Raw genomic sequence first — 20722 nt, forward strand, 5'->3', positions numbered from 1 at the left:
AGGGTCCTTTAACGTGTCGACTCCAACCTTGACAAGAGACCTCGGTTTATACAGTCTCACCGCATACACTGATTTGAGTTACATTTTGTTAGACAGTAGTAAATATGATTAACAAACGGGTTGCTTGAAACTCCTATTTAAAGTATTAATTCATTTTCAAAATATTACTTCATAATCGTCGTAGAACATTAAATTGAGCTATTTTTTCCTTATTCAGTAATTATGAAATAAGTATGAATATGCTAATGGAATACAGTCACTTCATTTTCATTACAAGTAATATTATCATTTGATCAATTCTACTAAAATAAAATATCGATGGAGGGTCCTTATTTCTCTGATGTAAGAGTTTTTATGATGTTAGTGAGTCCAAGAAACAAACTTCAGGTCCGCCTCCCGAGATCTGTCAGAGGAGGAGTTAGAAAACTTTACCTCAAGATTGGCAAATCTCAGGGTGGTACCCCCCCCCCCCCCCCCCCCCCCCCCCGTATCTGCGCATGTTCACTGTATATCAGGGCGCTATATTTCTAAAACCTTTTCTCCACGCGTAGATCCTTAATCCCCCCCCCCTCCCCTAATCACGTTAGGAAATATCGATCATTATGACTACTCTATACCAATTCTTCTATTTTAGTGACGATTTTTTACCTTTACCCTTTTTGACACAACTTCCCCTCATTTTTACTTGATCAAACAACCAAAACTAGATATTTCCTACTAGTCCTCCGTCAATAGATGATCTTCGTGTAACGTCATGTTTTGACATGCAACCTTAGATTATGAGTTATATATATAAATCTTTTAATTACAATTATCGATAATGAATCAAAATAACACATTAAATTACTAACATAACACAAAACATGTAACTTTGATCAGCACTTCATTTAATGGAAACAAAAACAAAAACAGATTAGGATTAAAAACAATCTACACTCAGATGGATTATACATGTATACTTTGAATATTCTTTATCTTAAAATTCAATTTAAATTCATTAATGTTTTGTCAGTAATAATCCTTTGCTGGTTCAATATTTAATATCCTCATACAGGAACTCCTGTTTACATCAAAAATAGGTTTGTTTTGTTTGAAACATAGTGCTCTAAACACAAGGTCTTCACATTTTTATCTCTATTAGCAGGACGGCTCAAGTGGGCATTGTGGCCCATTACCCTATCGTTTATAACACACACACAGAAAAAATTACTTGTACAAGGAGACTGTATCATAGTGTCCCTAAGGGCATTTTCTGCTTATCATAAGTCTGTCGCATGTCAAATCTGAAATGTCTGCAATGATAATGCCTTTACCATCTAACAACACAGAAGTTTTGTATGGTTGGATATGTAATAGGTCTGGTTATGTACTTCATAACAAAAGTGAATGGGGCTAAAGCACCCAGATCTTACTACTACCCTGCATAGTTGTACCTCGTACATTCACATGATACATATCTTAAAATAAAATAGGCTACACTCTCGTCAAACGTGGCGACATAATACACTCGTATTAAGGCGTTTTTATATGAGGACTTGAGGACCATTAAAATTGAAACCGTTGTACAATTCTACTAAATATATTATATTATCACCAAAATTGAACTCACTAAAGAAAATATACACTTTCCTGGTCTATAAACGTTTAACAAGACAATCTGTTTAACATGAATCCCTCCACCATGTGTATATCTGACGTTAATTGAATGATGTGTAGTTAGTAAACATGACTACAGGATGTCATTGTATGGCACAGTCCTTAATTGTCCACAACTTTATCTACACAAAATCTCAATGAAACCAGCACTATGCAATCACTCATTTTCATTGGGATACAATTTTCAGAGTTTTAAACATATGAATTTGAATTCCCCACAAGCATACACAAATCTCTTCAATCACAAATATAAAAGATTTTATCAACATAAATATTTTCTTTTCAAAACAACAAAATCTGCCCCACGGTAATGAGAGATTCTTCAGTACGTCTTTCAAACAGAATTAATATCAGTACATACACAGCAAATTACCTTCATTAGAACTTTATTATTTTTTTTTTATCTTTGTGAGGTTACCTTGATGTGAAAGCAAAAGGTTCTCATGAATAATTTTGTGTAGATATGTAGTATTGAACTTTAATATTGAACATTTGCGAAATCAAGTCTCGTTTATGGACAAGGCAAGCTCGCGAACAGGAAGAATTTACAAGCAAGAGTGGTGTTAAATGACTGACTTTTACACAATCGACACAAAAGTTGAAATTTTTATGAGACTTGAAGTCTGGTAACAGCAGATATCTTACTAGCACTGACTTCTTAGACAGGGATATTTTCTGATTATTTAAAAAAGAAAACAAACTTGAATGACTCCACAGATTCAATAAAACATGCTTGAACTACAACTGGTTTGTATTTTGTTTTGAACTTGCTGCTAGAGACAAATTCTTCATTAAGTCAAAAATATCATATCGTGTATCTACAACTTTAAAAGCTTGAAGCCATGTTATTTTTATGTCGGATGATTGAACCAAAATCCACAGGAAAAAATTAACAACCTGACCAAACTACAGTGTATACAGGTAATATTCAATGGAACATTACTTATCGCACATACTGCTTACAGTCACATCATTTTATAAATTTCTTTGTTAGAAAATCTTTGCATTCAAACGCTTAAAAATGTATTTTCTTCGATAAGCAAAAGCTTTACATTTGACCTGTAGATTTCAATGCTAAGGTATAAGATACATAAAACTTTGGTCTTGTTGACCTTTAATAATGTTTGGTTCTACATGATTATAAAATGAAAAAAAGTTGACACCTAAAATAATAAGTTAGTTTCACCACATTAAAATATCAAAATGATATGAATACTGTCCCTGAAATGTTCTAATACACAGTTTTCCGTTCACTCCCTGATTGCTCATCATTCACTTAACACTTACTTTTTCACACTGCGTTTCTTCAGCCATTGCTCAGCAGTGCATGTGTTCATATATTGCTAACAAATAATTCACATTGTGTCTCAAGAACAAGAGGCCCATGCATATATACAATGTTCATCTAAGATACATTTTCCCATGTAAAACAATCACATTCTCCTCAGTGTTTGTTCACTGTTTGTTCCAAGTCCATTCAATGATCGCTCATCACTCACTCCCAGTAGAACATTTAAGGGACTATAGACAGTACTAATACCAGTATGTTTAGTTATTTTTAAATCACAGAGATACAGTAGATGCCAATATCATATGCACAGATTTGGTAATATACTGTCAATTACAAGCAGAATATTGTACTAGTGCACTCTAAAAATCAGTTGATAACTGGTGTCTCCTTTGGAAGCTTGTATGCTGAATCAAATTCTTTCACCTCCTCCACTTGCTCTGTGAGGGAGGGGTGGTCCTTGATGTGGACTTTGGGGTACTGCTTGGGATGGGAATGAATTTCTTTCTCCACCACCTCAATATGGTGCTTCCTTCGATCTTCTGGCTTTGTCAGGTAGCTACAGAAAAACTCAATCAGTTACTATAAATTATTTATATTTTGTGAGGCTCCATCAGTTACTATAAATAATCTATATTTTGTGATGCTCCATGAGTTACAATAAATTATCTATATTTTGTGATGCTCCATGAGTTACTATAAATTATCTATATTTTGTGATCCTCCATGAGTTACTATAAATTATCTATATTTTGTGATGCTCCATCAGTTACTATAAATTATTTATATTTTGTGAGGCTCCATCAGTTCCTATAAATTATCTATATTTTGTGAGGCTCCATGAGTTACTATAAATTATCTATATTTTGTGAGGCACCATGAGTTACTATAAATTATCTATATTTTGTGAGGCTCCATGAGTTACAATAAATTATTTATATTTTGTGATGCTCCATGAGTTACAATAAATTATCTATATTTTGTGAGGCTCCATGAGTTACTATAAATTATCTATATTTTGTGATCCTCCATGAGTGACTATAAATTATCTATATTTGTGAGGGTCCATCAGTTACTATAAATTATCTATATTTTGTGAGGCTCCATGAGTTACTATAAATTATCTATATTTGGTGATACTCCATGAGTAACTATAAATTATCTATATTTTGTGATACTCCATCAGTAAACTATAAATTATCTATATTTTGTGATTCTCCATCAGTTACTATAAATTATTTATATTTCATGATATTTTTCTGAGATCTTGCCTTGTTTGATTTACCACATGTACAACAAATCTATGATTATTAACAGATTGTCAATGGAAAAGTACTTAATATCGCACATGCAATTCTTGCACACAAATTAAATTTGGTTTTCAGTAACAAGTAATTCAAATGACTTTGCTTTTACATCAATAAAATGAGATTGCTCAATTGAATTCTCTGATTGAATTTTGTAAATCAAGTGTTTATGATGCATATTGAAATTTGCTGCATTAGCTATTCTTACCAGTGTCTTAATTGTGGGTTATAATCAAACTTAATTAATACCAAAAGAGACAGGAAGTTGTACATGATACTAACTGGTAGTTGATGTATCGACAGCCTTGAACCACCTGAGCGGTGATGTTGGTCAAGTGACACGCCAGTAACAGCAGATTACGCGGCTTTACCATCCACGCAAACCTCGCAAATGCAGACGAGTATCCGATCAGGGCTGTTGAGAAAAATACAAGAATTCAAAAAACTTAAGCATATATTACAACTGTGGTCTTTGTTACATTCTTGAGAGTCAATTTCATTGATTGCCGAGATTTTCCTGGATCATTGGTATGTAATTCCTTTGTTTCTGTTACGGTTGAGGACTGCTGCATTTTTAAATGCATACTACAGTATTTTGATATTTGACAGTGTATCATAATATGTATTGATATGTGTCGCCTTAAAAATTCATTCTTTATAAAAACTGATACATTAATTATTCATTTGAACTGATACATTAATTATTCATTTGAACTGCAAGGATAAATCTTCAATGTCTTCTACATAATGTATAATATTCATACTTCTGAACTATTATAATGAAATAATTAAATGAAGCAGAAAGTCATGTCATGACTCATATAAACAAAATAACACTAGTATATGTCTTCAAAAAGAAAACTTATATGTAATAGTTATGTTATTGTATATTTATTTCGGTTTATCTTGATTTATTTTGACGAAGGGCGGTGACGAGTGCGAAGCTATTATTTTCAATAACTTACTTGCATCTTGACCAATTAGAAATATAATATCTGTCATGTGAATCCTCCTAGGCACCTGATCCCACCTCTGGTATATCCAGGGGTCCGTGTTTGCCTAACTCCATATAAGAATTATGAGATTGATCACTGTTCATTATCTTCACCTTTCCATTGGTCAGGGTGATCATTGTGAACTTACCTGGGGTCATGTAGGGACTGATCAGTTCCGGATCCTTCTTAAAGTCTCCAATAGCTGCCAGTGGAATAGCCCAATTTGCAACTGAAAATCAATTAGATAAAAGAATAAAATAAGAATGATAACTAGAGCAAAGCTCGTTGCAAAGCAACGAGAGGTCTTCCGTCGGAGCTGTGTGACATAAAAACCTTGAACTTGACCATATGTCCTTGGGTCAGGTCCTAATGCAGCCTCAATTAACATGAAAATCTGTTGTAAGTATGAAATCTAAATGTTTCTTCATTACAGCATATGGTCAGGACAGGGTTTGTATTTTCAAAAAAGTGAACTTGACAATATGAGCATGGGTCAAGGCCAGGACACTTTCTTTGATCATATGGAAACTTTTCTTTCAGTATTAATTAAAATTTGCCATTAGTTAGATCTATTAAGACTCTAATCAATTTTTAACAGAAAATCCTCAATAGGTAAAAACAAAAGAGGTAGACATAAGGCAGATTGAAAGCAGGCACGTAACATCGTTTTTGAAAGTGGGGGGGGGGGGGGGGGCAGCCAGAAAAAAAAAATTCCACTTACCAAAAAATCTTTGACAAGCAAAAAAAAAAAAAAAAAAAAAAAAAGAAAACGGACAATTTCCCAAAGTCAAAAATCCTATTTCGGGGGGGTGGGGTGGGGTAGGTTCCAACTTTTCTGTACACCAAAAAATTTGTTCTTTACATAACATTAGCGAATTTCACTACAAAAGTGGGGGGGGGGGGGGGGGGGGCAACAGGCCTTCCAATGACCATTTCCCCCCCCCCCTCCCCCCCGGGTTTTACGTGCCTGGAAAGGGCATGACCGTAAATTAACGATCTGTATTGTATACTGTCAAGCATATGTTGGCAAAAATATTGGAGGGTGGGAACTGGAACTTCCTGTCCTTCCACCAATCATTTGAAAAATCCGATTTTATTAAAAACATAATTTTCTGTAAATCGTTGTGTTTGCAAATTACATTAAAACGGTAATGTTTTTGTGTGTACATGTATTGCCGCTGATCGCTGGTACACATGCGATGGCTCCGAACTCGGGCAATCGAGCCATGGGTTACGTAATTGTAAACAAGAACAAACCCCGGTGTGTATGTAAAATGCTTGCAGTTAATGACTGAATGAAATGAGACTGATTCGATGTGGATTTCTGATGATTTTCTATACATGTTTAGAGTTGGTATAATCATGATAAGAACCCGTGATTTAAAAAATAAAGTTTATAAATTATTTGTTATGCTTACAAAAAGGATCCATTTTTTTCACTTTGTAGAGAATGCAGAAAGCTTGTGTATCAACTGGCTAAAGTAGAGTTAAATCACAGATTGCTTGTCCACATGTGATGAATCTCCAAAATTAAACACAATAAGACGCTTGAGATGTATATATATATTTGGGGCGCTCTTGCCTTTTTCATTTCACTTATAAAAACCGCATCTACTTGCACGCATGATTGTATTTAGATGAAATGAAATGAACCGACAAATAAATCCTTCTGTATGCAGACAATTATAAGTTAATAAAACTTAAAACTACTTCATTTTATTTAGTACGATTTTTTCTGACAATTAGAAACGTCACATACCCTTACCGTAAACTTATTGTGAGGAAAATGACAACCCGATAAATAATCAGGAAAATTGTGTAGGTTTTTTTAAATGTATGTATAACTTGACACAAATATTATGAGGTCCATTGATCACTAACTCGAAATGTTTGCGGTAGCATCTTTACAATTACTTTATAATTGAAATAAAACATAATATAATTGTTAATTAAGTATGATATAATGTAAAAGGATTCAAAATGATTTCAAACATAATTTTCCAGTAATTGATGTGTTTATTTATGCGATGGACGAAAGCCGAGTTAGCTTCGATGTTTTTGTTTTGATTATGCAAGCTTGTCACTCTGGCCACCTGCGAGCGAGGCGAGAGTTGGGTTACATAACTGTAAAAAAAACGCTGACCGTGAAGAATGTAAACAGCTTGCAGTTATTGACCATGATTTATTATACGTTTGAACGTTTTATTTTTATGTATATTACTTATTTTAATTCTAATATGAAACAAATAAAAGATAATTTATCTCTCTCCTTTTGTTGTTGTTGAAGGTTTGTTTATGTTAAAACAAAAGAAAAAGAGAAATGTATCACTAAATAATTTGTATTTGAACCACAGAGCATGTTAAAAACCTTATTTAAAATGAATATTAGTATCTAATGTAGTCAGGTATGTTATTTTTAGCAAGTTTATTTCAGTTATACGCATGAAGAGTTCTCGCTCACTTGCCAAATGAAAATGGCTACTTGTTTACGGGTATAGCTTTTTACTCTAATATAACACAAGATTCGAACAAAATAACAATTTCATGAGATAAATAAGATGTTAAAGAACAACTTTTCCATCGGAAGCCATATCGAATTCTTTGCCGTTTTTGAGCTATAAAGCGAAAACTTTTAGGAGCCGTAGATCCCTAATTTAAGGGGCCAGCCCCTTTTTACTGGTGTCAAATAAAAGCTCTTGAAATTCTACACAACTTTTATTTTACATGTCTTAACAAAATATTTTTAGTTTAAAAGATACAAAGGAAATTATGTGCAAATTTTCGCTCTTTCAGGCGTCCTGATTTTTTACCCCTCTCTATCGCCATTTTAAATGGCGAAATCAAAAAACAAAATATGATGTGCACAACTACAATGCTTCTACTTTACCAATTCAGTGTTTTCTCTGCTCCAATTATTATAGTCTCGGAGCCTTTATCTGGAAACCAAAGCCCCTAAAATTTCATTAAAAGGGAAATAACTCGCAAGCGGAAGAGAATATCCAAAATGTTTAAAAGTATTTTGAAAGTCTTTAGTAAAATGTATTAAAGCTGAAAATTTGAGCAAAATCGGTTGAGGAATGAGCGAGATATGAAGCTTCAAAGTTAGCGTCTAGGAAAAAAAAAAAAAAAAAAGAATAATAAGAATAATCTTAACCAGCACAATAAGTAGAAGGTCTTCCGTTGCTACGGAAGACCTTAATAAAGTTAAAATGTATCAGTTACACAAAATGATGATGATATTGATACTAGATTTCATAAAGAGAACCTGAATTGCACCACACAGGTCAAATAACTTCATAGTGCCTGCTCTGTTAACTAAACAGAATTATTACTTGACATATAACAGTTCTGAACATGCCTAAGAAGTTTAATCAGTCAAAAGCTATGGTAGCCATATTGGGTTTTCAAATTGCTTCAAAATTTTTAGTAACTCCGCAACAAAAATAATACATGATTAATTCTTAAAGACCAAGAGAGAAACATACCAAGTAGGGTGACTTAAATCATTTCTAGAGGAGAATTTCATTTCAGCCAAGGTGACCAAACTGAAAATCAGGTTGCTCTAATCTTTAGAACTAGAGGAACATTTGCACCAATCAAGTATTGAACATTTTTAACAGTGTCTTCTCAACATGGCATGCAGTCAGTTTAAAAGCCATGGTGGAAATAATGGAATTCTAAACTCATTCCAAAAAGTAACAAGAGTACTGATACAAAAACAGTATACATAATAAGCCTGTGAGAAGCTCATTGACATAATGAATGTTTTTCTTAAGCCATGATTTGTAGAACTTTGTTTCAGGTCCACCATCAGGCTGTGGCATATCTCTTTGCATCATATGAATAAATTAAAAGATCCAGCTTAAAAACTGTAACAGGTGGTAGATAGACAAACCAATAGTTTTGTATGTAAAATATTTCCCCAAATCTGACCAAGTTCGACAACCTGTAAAAGCTTTAAACACTAAAGAAAATTAAACATTGTTGAGAATCAAAATCCTTGCACTACCGTATGCACATCTTCAACTTTATTAAAGTCCTACCTTCAGAACTGTGAGAGGGGTTAAAAGAACAAACCAAGTCTTTAATTTAACAATTTAAAAATTTTTTTTAATAAAAATCAAAATCTTTGCCACATGCACATATTCAATACCCATAAGAATACTCTGTATAATACGAAGGTCCTCACCTGAAAATTGAGGGTAGTTAGACAGACAAAACTCTTTATGTAATATTTCCTCAAAACTTACTAAGTTTAACAACCTGCAATTTTCTCAAAAATTGAAGAAAATTAAAATCCTTGTCACATGCACATCTTCAATACGCATATAAACACTCTGTAAAACAAGAAGGTCCTCACTTGAAAATCGTGGGAGGAGTTCGATAGACAATTTTTCAAAGAAAGGGGAAAATGGATCAAAATTACATCATGATTTAGGGTGACCCTCAAAGAAGCTACATAGCAATGACGTCATTGTGTGACAGCTAGAGAAATGAAAATAGAAAACATCGAACAGACGGACATACATCACTGTACCATAATATGTCCCATCTAAAATCAAGTGTATAAAATATTTCTTTGAGACCATTAGTAGAGGAATATTTGTACTGAGAATGGTGACTGGGTATGCTGTCATTTTGCAGAGGAATAAATAGTTAATGCTAACGCACACTGCCAGTGCTGTCTCCATGACAGATGACAAAAACAAAGTAATGGCAATTATTTGGCTTTAGACCAAATAACATAAAAAAGTGTTCACTAAACAGTTTACAAAGAATTAACATTATTGATTAATTCATATTTCAATCAAAGCTTAATTATTAGATTCAAGTACAGTAATTCATATGACTTACCTGGACCCCAAAAATGCTGTAAAACAAAAATTCTTAAAACTTCAAATCAGAAATTAAAAGCATGAGATATCTAACATACATAATTCATATAAATGTAACATAAAAATCAAATGCATGTCAAATGTAGGTAAAGATATTGTAGAAGACTTTCAAGTAAAATCTTTTCTTAAAGTTGTATGATCCGATGTTCATACGTGTATATTATTTTTGTACAGAATTACTTTAAGGCAGATTTATTAGCTTTTAAAATTATTATCTATCCCTTAATTACATGCTTGTAAACATTTGCATGTAAAAGAAAACAGTGAGAATATCATTTAAAGAGTAAATACAGCGGGTACGCATAAATTATACATTGTCTGTTAGGCATCGATCTATAAGTAGCCCCACATGCGTCTGGAGTATATAACTCAAACGCAAATGTGTAACTTTAAGGCTGAAAGAGGATAAAACAACACATTACTAAGATGTATTTGATAATTTTATTTCTCTTAAACTTATGGCGCGGAACTGTTGTAACAAAACACATAGCTTTACACACATCAGATAAGACCACCAATGATCTGAAAGTCTCAACTGAACACGTCTCAGCTAATGTCTCCTGATGCAAAATATCCACCTCAACTTTATGTAGATGTTCAAAATGAAAGAAGTACATGTATAAGAACAACCAATGGACCTGAGGCATTCATCTCTCAATTTGATGGACACTTTTGTTCTGCCCAGCAAAGTATTTTTACATTCATAGATGTTATCACCAAATTTCAGACTACAACTTATGTGGAGATGTCGTGATGGTGAAGCTACACTTTGAAAGAGATAATATAGTGTCACTGTTGACATTGGCTGGAGTATAAATGTTAATGCATGAGTGAATGAAGAAAAGAAAATTGATCCAAACCAAAATGCTCCATTTATAGTAGTGGATATATGTACATTATTCTAGTGAAGCTCTGCAATATTTTGTTACATGAAATATATTCAAATAAAATTTTTTAAGAACATATATTTTTCTTACCGTGCTGTAATTGTCCATGAAAATATGAAAAAGAAAAAAAAATTCTATTAGAAAAGTGGGGACCATTTGTTTTACATGTCAGACATTCTACAATATTTACATTTATAATTTAAATCATTTTTGTCAACTTTTCTCAGTAATACACTTATACAGTTTTAATGTATTTTATCTCTTACTGAACCTTCAACTTTAATTTAACATTAAAACCTCTACATTACAAAATATAAAACAAAAGCTATGCAAGGTGGGGCATATACACTCACAATGAGTGTCTATGAGCTTTTTTCTATGAAGTCCCATATAAATGACCTTAACCTTTTGACCCAAAATCATTAGTTATTCCCCTCTTGATAACAAAGCTACATGTGACATATGAAATCAATGGAGCATTCAGCAAAACTGTGGCCGCCTGTAGTGTGTCTATAAGCTTTTTCTATGAAGTCCAATAGTGATCTTGACCTTTTGACCCCATAATCAATATTAAAGTTCTTCCTCCAAACTCCCCATCGAGGCCTCATTACGTCACATACGAATAGACCTATTCTATGTGACGCAGCACAATATACAGATTTGTATATTGTGAGTCCGCGATTATCACGAAGGCAAATAACACTAAAGAAGCAGTTCGTAGTTAAAAGTTTGAAGATATTGACATTAACGTATGGGGGTGTACATACTCTGGAACCTATAGATTTGAAATTATTAAGGAAAGGTATGGATTTTTTTTCATAAATAACTATAACAGATGTACATCTACTAATATAAACAGAAAAAATGATATGTAAACCATGCTATAAGAAAAATGTGTCCACATTTGTTTGTTTTTTAACATTTTGGAAGTAACGCTAATTCAATAATTTTGCACATATTATTCTAAAACTTGATGAACATATTGAAAATGACATGTGTTTTAGTTATTAACATGTTTCCTGATAAATAAATGCAATTCAAAAAATATTTTGTTGTTTTTGTTTTAAAATAACAGCAAATAACTGTTTCCAATGAATTTCATAAAAATCTACATAGGGGTACATGACTTCAGTAGTGCCTGTAATGAAAATAAATATGGAAAACCTTAACTGTTTTGCTTTAATCATTACTCTGAATGTTAATTTATTGATTCCAAACACAAAAATGATACCTAAACCCCAAAAATCCAGGACTAAGGACCCACCTTAAGAGTATTAATATTAAAGTATGGATTTTATTTGAAACATAAAATGATTAAAAGATCATTAAAAAGTCGGGAGACTCTGTTCAAATTATTGTGTAAAGTAATGAACTTGATGTTTACGTTCTTGTTTTGAAAGTTATTTACATTTGACATTATGTTTTTCGTCATTCTACAGTGATGTCACACAGTATACGTGGCCTAAGAAATCGCTATCCCATAATGCCTAACTGGAAGAGTTCGGTTTGTAAGCAAACGAACTCTGGCGGAAGTTTGGTTCTTCCTCCAGTAATAACAAAGCTATATGTGAAGTATGAAATCAATGGAGCGAAAACTGGCCTGCAGAGTGCCATCTACAAGGCCATCATTAAAAATATTTTAGTTTGATGTACTCCGACCCACATTTTTCAAGGTTTTTCTTCTTTTTTTTTTTGGAACGTACGTCAGGAAAATTTCTAATATTTTCATTCAAAATAAAGAGAATTTTCTATTTTTTAAGGCCCCCCCCCCCCCCCCCCCCCCCAAATGAAATTTCAAATTGCTGAAAAAAATGATCGGGTAGGAGCAAATTTGATGGGCCGGTCGAAGTACATCAAACAAATAAATTTTTATTTTTGGCCCAAGCTCAGTGTAACACACACACTCACCCATACACAAACAGACCTAGTACTGTATCCCCTCTCAATGAATTGCAAGGGGATGACAAGGAATGAACGTATTATATTAAGGAATATATATTAAACAATGGAAGCAATGGTCTTTGCTCATTATACAAATTACCCCCATGCTTCCATTCTCTATATATATCTCACACTACAAAACCCAAACATTTATTCCTTTTAGCATCTTGATATGTTATCAATAGTTCTTTACTATAATTGGAATACTAAGTAAGCCACCCTATATCTCTGTCTAGCACAATATATTTCCGCTGTAAAAGGAGACTACAGTGATACGCTCCATTGACTTCCTTGATTCATTTTTGATATATTCATTTCCAATTACTAAGAAGGTGCTGAATGTCTATTTTGAACAGGTTACTTCTGATAAAAAGGGAAATTAGACCTATTGAACCCAAAATCAATAGGATCATCCTCATAATATGGCAAGTGTGAGTAAGAAGCATGGTGTATAAAGCGAAATCATTTATAGCTTGGAAAATGTTTTTCCCATTTCAAAGTCCAGGGGCCTGTTTTACAAAAGGTCTTATGACTATAACCACAGGCAATTGCATCGCTTGTGGGTCGAATTTACTATATAAAGAGTAAAGGTATAGAACTCTAAATATAGGGTACCCAAGTTAGCCGATGTAAAAACAATAAATTAATTAATATAAAATTCTACTCGGTATTTTAATTTATTCATACATAATCAATCTACATTACTACCAAAGTTCATCCCAAAATTCTGTATACTTCCCAAGATATGCAGAAATGAACTCCGAAAAATGCCTATTATTTTTTGGTTGACTTTTAGCTGGGCCCTGACACTATACGACTACACCAATATTCTAATAGGTCTAACATATATCCATTTCTATGTAAAATTTGTGAAAATATGGTTTTATGTACTTAACATCGGCTGTTCTGTAGATGTTGTAAGACCTTTTGTAAAATGGATCCATGTTATCCAGTGGCTAGTCAGTGGGAGAAGCAGGGTTGGCAAAAAAGTGGTCAACATGAGTATTGACCAGACCAGTGGTCAATACTGGTTAAAACTGGTCAATACTGGTCAATTGAAGATTATTTGGTCATTATAGTCTGTTATTTATTTTAAATGTTTAAGTGACCATTATGGTAAATACTGTAATTCATAACATGCACTATCAGTTTATAATATACTTATAAGTCATAATATTAAATAAATAATGTACAAATGACTCTATTCAATTGGGGAAGATGTAAAAGTTTCTGTTCAAATTCCTTAGTTTAACAAGAGAACTACCTATATAAGTATTGTTTCATCAATCTTCATTTTAACTGTTGAATAAACATTTGAGGGGGTGTGTTGGTGATGTTTTCATAACAATAACAGGCACACTGGTCATCCTATGCTTATTAACACCTGTCAACTCTGCTTCCTGTGCTCAGGTAATGTCCAGCTACCTTTTATTCTTAATCTGTCCAGGTACATGCAGTAAAAGGTCTGTCGCCAATCATCAAGCTATGCTATAGAACTGTGACCCTCTGGTTGGTACTGAAGATATTTCGGTCAGTTTCAGCAAACCAAATATATTAAACTTATGAAATTACATTTGATTATCTAATGAAAAATATTAATCAACAATTGATCCATATAATCATGATAATGAAAAGACTTAATTTATCTTTATCTTTGCAAGAAATGTACAAAAATAGGAAAATGGACAGTTTAAATCACAATTGACCATTATTGACCAGTATTGACCACTTGGGGAGTATTGACCGGGACGGTTAAAACCGGTTAAAACCACTGGTTAAAACCGGGGGCGGTTTTGACCGCCCAACCCTGGGGAGAAGTTTGGTGGTGAAAAGCGAAATCACTTTATGCCCAGAAACCAATTTCCTATATCATGTACATCACAGTCTAGTCTACTTGAACTTTGACTTTTGTTCCAAAAATAAATAGTGATCATCAGTCAATATAAAAAAGATTTGGCAGCTTCATGTGAAATGGGAAATAACATATATATGGCCCAGAAACATATATATTCAAACTTGTCAAAAGTTTAGCATTATTAAGTTGTTAAGCAACAGTTAACCTATATTCAGCATAGAGTCAATGAGGATCAACAGACTAGTGGATAGGCAATCAGATTCCACATTGTAAAGTCATCATACTTATCTATGCCTCAACGCACACAGGGTAGTGGACAGTTAACAACACAAACATGAACATTCTGAAAACAGCAGTGTTGTTAAGACTCTAATAAGAACCGCGTTGTAGCGAGTTTAAAACAATAAACATGTTAAACATTATTGTGCAACATAAACTAATTTAATCAAACTTTTTCAAAAAGCTTTAAAAAGCTCTCTATATAGAGCTATAGAGTCAAGTATTAAATTATATATAGGCCTTGGTAAATATTTAGATTGTTCATGCTGGACCAGCTAAAGCTGAGCTTATTGGGCATAAAACTACTGAACTTAAAATGGGTTAACCTGATATTTACAATCTATGCTGAAAAAAAGTAGATCTCTGCTTACTAGATTGGAAGCGTCCATAATCTATTTCTGACAGACAGGACTTGTGAACTTGTCAACAGTGCACAATATGCTGACAAGTCAATTAAGTCGAGAAAAGACGTTTGAAAATTGATAGGCCTATTAATCATACCTCGTAACATATGCTCTCCATGACATTCCTGCCATTATGGAACTTTTAGTTTGATTTTTTCTAATTTAGCTGAGATCAGTTTCTGTGCTGCCGAAGTCAGATTGACCTTGTCATTACCGTTCTTGAATTAATGGTTTTGTAGCTCGTCGTTTCAAACGCCTATATGTACCAGATTGAATTTCGGAAACCCTCGGAAGTTCGCCGGGAAAAGGGAAAATAGCGTCAAAATGATGCACATGCAAAATGATCCAAATGCGCCGATTACTTCAGCAGAAAGAGCAGCAAGATCAGTATTTGGTAAGAGAAAAAATAGGTGATACACACAAATTGTCAATAATGAATCTGATGCACGTGAGAGAGAGAGAAAAAAAGGGGGGGGGGGTCCGAATTTGTTCTACTGGCATGTTTCAATCGTAACGTAGTCGTTCTCATAGTATCACGATTTCTTTTAAATTGCCGTATAGAAATATTCCAATAAATGACAGAGTATGTAAATTTTGTCTAAAAACAAAAGGTATTCTTTGTATTGAAAATGAAGCCCACTTTATCGAATATTGTGATGTGTATAATGATCTTAGAAAAAGCTGTCAAATATCAAAACATATCTTCTTTTTTGGGAAATACTGAAAGCTTATTTCAATATGGAGGAACAAATACCTTAAATGCTTTGGCAACGTATGTTTTTCTTGCTTTTAAAAGAAGAGACATTTGTTATGATAAACAGTCTCAAGAAGATTAATATACATTACCTGTGATCAAGATAATTAGTCTAGAATCAAGCCATAAATACCATAGAGCATATTAAAGGATGACTACCTGTATGAAAATTTTCTGATTATTCAACACTACACTATATAACACTAATAATAATGAATAAAAGTAAACATTGCTTGAATTTAAACAGGAAGAAGGAATGCACAATTGACACTAAAATTAAAACTTGTATAAACTGTTTATGCATATATGTAGACTGTATGTAAGTATTTTCAAATATTGATATTGTATTGTGCAATTGTGTTATGCAATAGTGATTTATAGTTTTTAACTTTAGTAATGTTTATTTATAAAATGATAAGTGCTAACTCTCTCTTAGTCAACAGTATAGACACATAGCAACAAAAGCATGTGATGACTTACAAATGGATGCAACACAGTTTATATGGCTGCAATAGTAATTTTCTAAGCTATCTCTAATGACTGAACTTCCCTTGATTTTATCTGGTACTGCTTTGAATTTACCTAAGCAATCTGTCGCACTTGCAATAATCATCCCATGCAAGATCACATTAGTGCACAAACAAATTTGACATAAGTTTAGTTTTTATTGAATATAGTACTGACTAAACTAAATTATAAATTCACAGTACATGTAATAGCATTGGTAATAGCATACCGTTCTTGGTACACTGATTTTCACTACGGATAACTCCGTTTACCAAATCAATATATAGGGCTCACATTGGGTGTGACCAGTCGACAGGGGATGCTTACTCCTCCTAAGCACCTGATTCCACCTCTGGTATATCCAAGGGTTTGTCCAACTCTTGATTTTGCTTATAGGAGTTATGAGATTGATTACTGTTTGTTATCTTCTCCTTTCATGTAAAATATTGTGCATAGAGAACAGGTCTATAAATAGCAAGATGTAAACCAATATAATTGATGTTACTACTCTTTATAGGTAGATAAATAATTTGTCGATAATAATTTACTAGTACCTAGAGTACTGATGTGGAAAATTAACAGATATACAATTCATCACACATCAAGACAAATGGGAATCTTGTGCACACATATTGATAATACATGTACCTTATAATTAACTTTGCAGGGTTTCAGTGATCATTTTAGGCTACACATAAAAGATTCATTCATGGCCAGTAAAGTATGATGATTGACGAAAAAGTTTTATTTTAAATGGTATAGATATCATATGAATAATTATCCTGCAACTGCAGCCTTTGATAGAATTTTGAAGTCAACTTTTTGAGGTGGTTTGCTAGATCATTTGAACAATTTGCCACTTGCTGATAGTTACTCTGAATCTAGTTCACATTGGATCTCAGTTACAGTCAGTAAAGATGGTCAGTTGAATACACACTGTTTAATACAACCTCTAGCACACACAAAAAACACCCCAAAAAAAACCAATTGATTGAATTAAACTCTTTACTGTAGTTGGGAATATTCCTTATGAGACAACAGAGGAACAACTGAGGGAAATATTTTCTGCAGCTGGACCAGTTGTGAGTTTTAGGTAAGATCTGCCAGGAGCTACAGACAGTTTGAATTACCATGATTACGGTACATTGTGTATCACTGACGTCAGAGTTGCATTGTGATTTACCAGGGCAGACAATATGCATGATTCAATAGCTCACATTGTGTAATGACAACATAATGATGTTAAATTATATGCTTTTTTGTGTTTTTAGCTCACACAAGTGAGCTTTTCTGATCGCCTGTTGTCCATCGTCTGTCTGTAAACTTTTCACATTTTCAACTTCTTCTCAAAAATTACTGGGCCAATTTCAACCAATCTTGGCCAAAAGCATCCTTGGGTGAAGGGCTTTCAAGTGTGTTCAGATGAAGGGCCATGCCCCCTTCAAAGGGGAGATAACCACAAAAAATGCAAAAATAGGGTGGAGTCATTTAAAAATCTTCTCAAGAACCACTGAGCCAGAAGAGCTGAAAATTACATGCAAGCTTCCTGACATAGTGCAGATTCAAGTTTGTTAAAATCATGACCCCCTGGAGTAGGATGGGGCCACAATGAGGGGATCGAAGTTTTGCATACAAATATATAGGGAAACTCTTTGAAAATCTTCTTCTCAAGAACCACTGGGCTAGGAAAGTACAAATTTACATGAAAGCTTCCTGCCATAGTGCAGATTCAAGTTTTGTTAAAATCATGACCCCCGGGGGTAGGATGGGGCCACAATAGGGAATCAAAGTTTTACATACAAATATATAGGAGAAAATCTTTAAAAATCTTCTTCTGAAGAACCACTGGGCCAGGAAAGTACACATTTACATGAAAACTTTCTGACATAGTGCAGATTCAAATTTGATAAAATTATGGCCCCTGGCGGTAGGTTGGGGCCAAAATAATGATGAAAGTTTTACATGCAAATATATAGGGAAAATCTTTGAATATGGTCCAAAGTGACTCAGGTGAGTGATGTAGCCCATGTGCCTCTTGTTGAAATTTAGACATGTTTGTATGTTTGAAGCTTGAATTCCTATTAATAATACATGTATCTTTCTACATTCTTTCTGTGAACTTCTGTTATAGGTTAGTGTATGACAGGGAGACAGGGAAACCGAAGGGCTATGGTTTCTGTGAATATCAGGATGTGGAGACGGCCCAGAGTGCTATGCGGAACTTGAACAATTATGATTTTAATGGCCGCCCACTGAGAGTGGGCGTGGCTGCCGGGGAACAGAACAGGGATGAGATGAAGGGACTACAACAAGCCCTGGGGGGCCCTATAATGGAGGTATGTTGGAAGTTTGACATAAAAAGGTAAAGCATTTGCATAGAATTAAAATAACTTATTAAATCATAAAGATCTTGAAATTTACGGAGAATGCGACAAAGTTATTGATCCCATGTATTGAGTTTAACAACTACAGCGTACATCTGCTGTCTGCAAAGCATGATGGGTATATGTATTCATAGGAATCACATTGTATGGCATCAGTCCATTTACTGGAATCACACCATCATTAAAGTATCTGGAGATGCAAATGTTTCATGATATTGTCAAGTATGAAATTCATATAGATTGTACAAATATACATCATAAAATTGGTACAAGAAAATGCGGCAATAACTTTTGTATATATGTTTGTATTAACTGTACTTGGAATCATTTTAATGATTTCTTTTTTAACTCATGATGTTTAATAAAATATATTCTCAGTTTTCCACTTTTGACAGAGTCCTTATGGAGACCCTGTGGAGCCTGAAAAAGCACCAGAAGCCATTTCTAAAGCAGTGGCCAGTCTTCCCCCAGAGCAGATGTTTGAACTTATGAAGCAGATGAAGGTGGCTGCTGTTAATACACATATTCATAACAAGTTTTTTTACAAGTCTATATACATGTACATGTATGCCAACTGAATTTCTATAAAGTCAAGTTAGTTTAATAAGAATTCTGTCTGACAGCTGTGTATCCAGAACAACCCAACAGAGGCCAGAAACATGCTGCTGCAGAACCCACAGCTGGCGTACGCGCTGCTGCAGGCTCAGATCGTGATGAAAATTGTAGACCCGCAAGTCGCCATGGTAGGAGTCGTGTTACATATGTAGATAGATAGAATACATTTATACACAATCACAGAAATTGCAAATCAAAAATTCATTGTGATAGAATACATTTATACACAATCACAGAAATTACAAATCAAAAATCCATTGTGATACAAAATGCATAATTCATGTAGAAAACTTGTGTCCTCTCTATTGTTAGCAATTTGCATGGAGGCTGTAAAATATATCCGAGTGTAAATTTATGATATGTACTATATGCACTCGCATATAAGTTGACCTCTGTGTAAGTTAGTGACCTTTTTATGACTCAGACTGAATTTTTTATTAGATTATTTGTCAAGTTTTAACCCATTTTCTAGTAAGAGTTGAGTTTTTCTAAATTTTGATCTCGATCTTTATTACCAATAATCTCATGTTGATTACACTGAATAAGTAAGATAATAATGTTTTCAAGGTTATATTTTCAGTTTTGTCTTTTCAACATGATGATTAAAACTATAATTACACCACATATGGATATTTCAGAGAAAAATTTAATTATGAGGTGCTCAATGCCCAAGCTATCTATGCTTACTGTCCAAGCCATCCATCTGGCAAAGGATGGTTAAGTACATGTAATTGAATGATTAAGAAGTTTTTATTTTAATAAATAGGTAAGAATAAGTAGATAGGTAGGCACTCAGTATTGTTATTCAGGCTATCACCCTTGTTGATTTGTTTCTGATTAAACCAATATTAACGCTTTAAAGATCCATTAAAATGTCACAAGTTGTGTGGCAAGAAAAAAAAATTGGCAGTAGTATGCATGTATTTCAGTCAGACATAGACTTTAACTTTATAGT

The 20722-nt window shown here is 33.6% G+C and overlaps 2 protein-coding genes across 2 annotated transcripts in view; one reads left to right on the forward strand and one right to left on the reverse strand.

The window, feature by feature from the left end:
• Window positions 1-866: 866 nt before the first annotated feature.
• On the reverse strand, window positions 867-10112 carry LOC125676459 (probable mitochondrial pyruvate carrier 1). The gene is made up of 4 exons (XM_048914320.2): window positions 10101-10112; window positions 5395-5475; window positions 4534-4666; window positions 867-3503 (listed from the first exon to the last, which is right to left on the reverse strand). The coding sequence occupies exons 2-4, from the start codon at window positions 5402-5404 to the stop codon at window positions 3314-3316; spliced, it is 333 nt and encodes a 110-aa protein (XP_048770277.2). The 5' UTR covers window positions 5405-5475; window positions 10101-10112; the 3' UTR covers window positions 867-3313.
• Window positions 10113-15757: 5645 nt separating this feature from the next.
• The window catches only part of LOC125673639 (cleavage stimulation factor subunit 2 tau variant-like), a 15904-nt gene continuing 10939 nt past the window's right edge, over window positions 15758-20722 (forward strand). Inside the window, exons 1-5 of the mRNA XM_048910282.2 lie at window positions 15758-15901; window positions 17783-17861; window positions 18900-19104; window positions 19548-19655; window positions 19776-19895. Coding sequence (XP_048766239.1) covers window positions 15832-15901; window positions 17783-17861; window positions 18900-19104; window positions 19548-19655; window positions 19776-19895 — 582 coding nt within the window. The 5' untranslated portion in view covers window positions 15758-15831. The remainder of the gene's footprint in view (window positions 15902-17782; window positions 17862-18899; window positions 19105-19547; window positions 19656-19775; window positions 19896-20722) is intronic.

This window comes from Ostrea edulis, chromosome 3 (assembly GCF_947568905.1).
Source record: "Ostrea edulis chromosome 3, xbOstEdul1.1, whole genome shotgun sequence".
Lineage (NCBI taxonomy): Eukaryota > Metazoa > Mollusca > Bivalvia > Ostreida > Ostreidae > Ostrea > Ostrea edulis.